At 38.0% G+C, this 6,107-nt stretch overlaps 1 protein-coding gene across 2 annotated transcripts; it reads left to right on the top strand.

Annotated features, from left to right (window-relative positions):
* The first annotated feature begins 248 nt into the window (after positions 1-248).
* Positions 249-5,847, top strand: IntS11 (integrator complex subunit 11). 2 transcript variants are annotated; one of them, XM_022808911.2, is made up of 11 exons: positions 249-435; positions 1,110-1,207; positions 1,605-1,790; positions 2,161-2,244; positions 2,671-2,802; positions 3,100-3,268; positions 3,624-3,875; positions 4,143-4,324; positions 4,628-4,817; positions 4,953-5,200; positions 5,325-5,847. In XM_022808911.2, exons 1-11 carry the CDS (start codon positions 408-410, stop codon positions 5,562-5,564), a joined length of 1,809 nt encoding a protein of 602 aa, XP_022664646.1. In that variant the 5' UTR covers positions 249-407; the 3' UTR covers positions 5,565-5,847. The 2 variants fall into 2 exon arrangements, with proteins under 2 accessions (XP_022664646.1, XP_086846807.1); XM_086990681.1 differs by having other exon boundaries at positions 252-435; positions 1,082-1,207.
* Positions 5,848-6,107: the final 260 nt, after the last annotated feature.

The following is a 6,107-nucleotide window of genomic DNA, read 5'->3' as shown; positions in this document are numbered from 1 at the left end:
ATATAAATTTCCAGCTAATAATGGGCCAAAATACCGACGCATCCAGGTGTACAAAAAAGTTATATATCTTCTGTGATTTTATTTGATGCTTATTTGCTAGCTTTTTCATTACAACTCAGATCTTCTATAAAGAAAAAGATTTACATATTATAGCGATGTTACAAAATCTCCTAAGTCTTACTCAGTCGAATTTGGCGCCAACGTTTCAAGGTGGCGGCGCCCTGTGTGTACAAAACAGACGATCTCTGCTACGGTCAATACCGAACTAGTGTTCCACTCGCACATGTGTTACTTAATAAAGATGTCGGGTTAGCCATGTAGAGCATCTTAGTAAACTTGTAATTAATATCGAGGCGTTCAAAGATTATTCGTTATAGTCAGGTAACGGTAACTGCTAGTGGCACGGAATGAGCGAAATCACTGTCACTCCTCTTGGTAAGCTTTAAACGTGAACAAATTGTACATTTTAGGCCGTGAAACGTTTTCTTTCTTGTTTAATTCGTTTTCAGTATTTAAACAATTGAAGCATCTGGTTTACTCCTTGATAAAGGATAACTGCTAGATGGAGCCATGCACGCTACATTTTATTTTAATGCTACATAATGCTCTAATGCTGCTTAGACTAAAATGGGTTTAAAGGGAAGGACTATTTAATAAAATTGCCAAGTAGCAACGAGCTCCTCTATTATGAGATCATTTTTATAACATTTAACTAATATTACCTATTCCTTTTGAGTAGGCATTGACATTAGGTATAAAAATCACAAGGGCGAGTTCTGACGAAGTGAGATTAGACGAAGATTACCGATAGTCGAATATAGCAGAATGCCTGAACATAGAATAACATTTACGAACCACAAAGTGCATTATCTTTTCGTTTGAGTGGAAGCCTCCATTATGTCATAGATTAGCTGATGGATTGCCTAATTTTGTACGTATTGGTCCTCCGTTTCTCACTTCTTCGCGTCGATACCGCCTAAAGGTTAATTTGGTTAGTCCCAAATAATTAATTCGCAAATTATGTTTTATTGCACACCGAGCTCTGATACAATAGTCATACCTTATATTCTAATCATCACAGTTTTGTATGTCATTTGACTCGAGCGTAGGCGCAGGTCAAGATGTGGGTCGGAGTTGCATTCTTGTAAGCATCGGGGGCAAGAATGTCATGCTCGACTGCGGCATGCATATGGGGTTCCAGGATGAGGTGAGTAAATGACGAATGATATATATATATATCTAACGGCGATATATATAATATGATGACGTACCTAACGGCTTTTGAGTGAACTGGCACTAATCATGAGTACATCTATGATTGGGTATTCTTGATTAATATAACCTATGTATGATAGTTTCCTGTAGTACTATTAAAGTCGTGAAGGCTTTTTAGAATGTTTCATTTGTACATCGATTCTAATGAGAATTGTTTGGTCCTATATTTTTGAGATTCTAAAAAAGACTTACTATTATCGGTTGACTTAATTAAAAGGGTAAATCCTTGTTTCTACAAAGATGGTTAGATTCTATATATATATTCTATAGTTCTAGAAGCGTGACGCATACAAATATTGTATTAAATCTGCGTTGCTGTTCTATTATAGCGGCGCTTTCCAGACTTTTCTTACATCAACAACGGCGGTTCTCTCGATGATTTCATTGACTGTGTGATCATTTCGCACTTCCACCTCGATCATTGCGGAGCACTGCCATACATGAGCGAGATGATTGGATATAGCGGTCCAATTTACATGACACATCCGACTAAAGCGATTTGTCCTATTCTGCTGGTAACTATAATTTTTTTTTTAGTTTTTTTTTTAGCCGCACGGTCCGATCTATAATACAAAATTGAAAACAGCGTTTTTCTGGTTAAAGAATGTATATTTTGTATACAGCATGAACGATAAACGATTTTATTGTTCGTTTCGAGCTATTTAATTTCGTTTGGAACATTAAAAGACCTAGTTGGGCCAAGAACCATGATAAAGGAAGTCATACAAAGGAATAAAACTGCGCATACTTCTGAGGATGCGTTATAAACTATTCATTTGTACGTGTAAGGTCCAATGAGATTTTCATCTACTTTTATTTATTTACTATGCAGGGATCTATTTAAAATAACCTGGAATCAAATATCGCGAATCTACTCATTTACAGGAAGATTTTCGCAAGATTTCTGTTGACAAAAAGGGTGAACAACACTTTTTTACATCCGGGATGATCAAGGACTGCATGAAGAAGGTACGTGGAATAGCTTTATTGCACCCCTGGAATTCTTGTTGTTAAAAAAAGCTTGTTTCTCTTTGAAAAGCTAAGGATTTCGAAACATAAAACAGCACTTAACACTTGCTTAGTATATTGGATGGAACATATAGTTGCATGTTTAGACAATGGGCAGAACCTACATTTCTTTACAGTGAAGAATGGTTGAATTTGTCAAATAAGTCAATTCTAGTCAGCAGATATTAAAAAGGGCCTATCGGAGAACCTCTGAGTTTTGTCCGAATATATATATATATATATATATAATGTCTCCGGAGCGTCTATGACAAAATTTTTCAATACAGGGCTTGTTTCTCCTATTTATTGGTATAGCATCGACACGTAAGTTGATTAATTAGTTTTAAAGATTGCATCAGTAACCTGTAAAAACTGCGCTATTTAAAGGTGATTGCGTGCAATCTGCACGAAACTATACGGGTGGACGCCGACATGGAGATAAAAGCTTACTACGCAGGACATGTATTGGGAGCCGCCATGTTCCATGTTCGTGTTGGACATCTTAGCCTCGTTTACACTGTACGTGTCTTACTTAGAGCAGGAAAGTTAGTTGTTCGATCATAACAGCTAAAAAGACGGGGTTTCGGTATCCATGTAACAAGGAATTATGTATAACTGATTATTTATTCGTTTGGAAATGATCTAGTTTAATGCGCTGAACCTGCTCCAGCACATAATAATACTAATAAATTAGTTTTTATTTCTCAAATCAGAGCAACAGACTGAGTTTGTGAATTCTGTCCTATACTCTGAATTTAAGTCTTGTTACAATTAGTAGATTCTGATAGAATTGTCATGTTGTTGGTGATCTAACAGGGGGACTACAACATGACCCCTGATCGACATTTGGGTGCGGCTTGGATTGATAGGTGTCGACCGGATTTGTTGATCACCGAGTCAACATATGCAACAACCATTCGAGACTCGAAACGTTGCCGTGAAAGGGACTTTCTTTCAAAAGTTCATGACTGCATCGATAGAGGCGGTAAGTGGTTAATTAAGCCTTGCCATTACTTAAGATCTAAATTTAAATACATAAGTGTTTCTAGTTCTACGTCCAGTACGTCCGGTACTGTCACTAGGCATTGCTTCAAAGGGTGGATCCTAGAACGAAACAAAGTGTGCCGACAGCTTTGAGTCTAAATTATTTCACTTGTTTCTAGATATGGTAAACAAACACGTAATCACCGCGTTCTTATGGGAATGTGAAACGAAAATTTATTAGAGTGGGTATGTCCTATTTATTGAAGTCAAAAGGCATTATAAAATAAGGTAGCAAAACCTTAAAAGCCTTAGTTGTGAATTTTAGATTCGAAACTGATTATTTCGTATGGTTTTAGGTAAGGTTTTGATACCTGCATTTGCACTAGGCCGCGCCCAAGAGCTGTGCATTTTGCTAGAAACATACTGGGAGCGCATGAACCTCAAATGCCCTATCTACTTTGCCGCCGGTTTAACAGAAAAAGCAACCAATTATTACAAAATGTTTATCACTTGGACTAACCAGAAAATCCGAAACACGTTTGTGGATCACAACATGTTCGACTTCAAGCACATCAAGCCGTTCGATAGAGCCTTCATTGATAATCCAGGTAAGCACTGCTTTTTAATGCTTGGATTATTTCTGCATTGAAATAGAGTCTAGTTTTCAATAGCACATTGTGTAGTTAGATTATCATCATGCTCAATAGTGCGCTACTAAGAACTAAGAATAGTTAGACCTTATTGCACAAAAAAGTACATAGAAATAATGTTCTCTGAAAACATAATTCTCAAAAAATGTATACTTGCTATTATGAAAACAGCTTGCGGGCTAGTAATTTGATTATAATTTCAAAAAATACTTGGATTATTTCTAGGTCCGATGGTTGTTTTTGCTACACCAGGAATGCTTCACGCTGGTTTGTCATTACAAATCTTTAAAAAATGGGCTCCATTTGAGGAGAATATGGTGATCATGCCTGGCTACTGCGTATCTGGCACAGTAGGAGCCAAGATACTTAACGGGGCTCGGCGAGTCGAAATCGATAAAGGAAACTTTGTGAGTCCTTTTAGCATTACGACATAGCTCATGAGGCATATTTTGATTTACGCATGTTAGTTATCTATTGTAAAGAGCTGTAACTGTTTTTGCCATCTCTGGTAACTGTAATCTCTGGCCATGAAGATATTACTGGTGTCTATGATCATGATGGTGGAAAATCAGTGTAAGTCTGTCAGCATCAAAACCAGTTTCTAACACTCTGTTATTTAATTTAATTAACAAGGGTGTTTTTACACCTTCGCTATCGACTTTGGATTGACAGGTTGTCTGTTTATCCATTTTTATGCATCTTATTACTAGATCGAGGTGAAGCTATCCGTGGAGTACCTGTCATTTTCAGCGCACGCTGACGCCAAGGGCATTATGCAACTAATCCGGCAATCCGAGCCGCGCAATGTGATGCTTGTGCACGGTGAAGGCGATAAAATGAAGTTCTTAAAAGGCAAAATCGAAGAGGAATTCCATCTCGACTGCTACATGCCTGCCAACGGTATAAGTCCTACTGTTTACTTACTTCAGTCCTGTTTTACTCTTTCGATAGAACCATAACAGCTAATAAACAGGATTGTATTGTTCAGTTGGATTGCTCAGAAAGTTTCTCTTACCTTTCGATTAATTTATTAAGGTGAAACGTCAATAATCCCTGTTCCGGAACGGATCACGCTGGACGCAGATTTACCATTGCTAAAGCGGGCCCTTCCACCTGCCGAACTACAAATAGCTACCAAAAGGCCTAAATTGATTACGGGGGCTATTTTTATGTATGACAACGTCATGAAGCTGGTCGAACCTGAAACCGCTCTCGTGGAATTGGGTGTCAAAGAACACCAGATACGCTTTACAACAACAATCTCGATTCCAGAATCGTTCCGGGTATGTACACATCCTTTTGATAGCCCTAAGCTCTGAAGTCCATACTTTAAGGTTGATAGTCTCATACATCTGGAACATTTGCTAGAAATTATTCTACTAATTTGCCAAGCATCATGATGAACAGGGTTCAACGGGACGTCTGACGGAGGTTGTTCAGGAACTGATTCGTGAGCGAGTAGCGTCCCAGGAAAAAGAGTCTCTCCAAACTTTACAGGACGGTTCGCTGTCACTAGGTTCAGCTCTTGTGCGAGTTTCCGGTTACGAGGATGATATGAAGTCTGTATGCGTGTCCTGGGCCAACCACGACGAAGATTTAGGGACGCAACTTGTGTCACTGGTGCAAGAAGCCGTTTGCGTTGTCTAAGCTTCAAATGACTCATTCTCCAGTGGTTTATTCTGTATAGGTCCACTTTGTATCATGTAATGGCTTCGTTTTGGCGGTGATAGAAAACACAAGCCCGTCAATGAGTTTAATATTTTCGAAATTGTACATAAGTGGCTTTTTATTTATATACGATTTGAGTAACGCGATACTCGAAATGTGCGTGAACAGAAAGTTGTCAAACATAAAAGATGTAAATAAATTGTTACGTGATCGTAAAACAGAATGTGAAACCTGTTTGTGTGCGATCTCTCATGCCACGACACACCGGGCAGCTTTATTCGTGGAGAGGATATTTGTGTGCAAAGTAGATACTTAGCTTTCTATGAAAATTTCTGCCGTTATTCCTCTAGGTATTTTTAGAGCAAGTAGATGAACTGGGGACGTTGTTCATAAGCAACCTAGAACATAAAATTATTAGTTTTTACCTTTTAGTTATTAGTTCACTATTTTTTTTAAGGTTTTGAAACATGATTAGGCATTACGCTATAAGTAACAGGGTATAATCTATTTACCTTAGTATAT

The sequence above is a fragment of the Varroa destructor genome, unplaced genomic scaffold, assembly GCF_002443255.2.
Source record: "Varroa destructor unplaced genomic scaffold, Vdes_3.0 BEIS01000005.1, whole genome shotgun sequence".
Lineage (NCBI taxonomy): Eukaryota > Metazoa > Arthropoda > Arachnida > Mesostigmata > Varroidae > Varroa > Varroa destructor.
This window is presented reverse-complemented; position numbering and strand designations above follow the sequence as displayed.

What these genes read in the sequence shown, in the direction of transcription:
- IntS11 (XM_022808911.2), top strand. Translation starts at nt 408, where the DNA reads ATGAGCGAAATCACTGTCACTCCTCTTG. An exon ending in AATCACTGTCACTCCTCTTG is followed by an intron (nt 436 to 1,109) that starts GTAAGCTTTAAA and finishes ACTCGAGCGTAG; the next exon opens with GCGCAGGTCAAGATGTGGGT. An exon ending in CTGCTACATGCCTGCCAACG is followed by an intron (nt 4,818 to 4,952) that starts GTATAAGTCCTA and finishes TAATTTATTAAG; the next exon opens with GTGAAACGTCAATAATCCCT.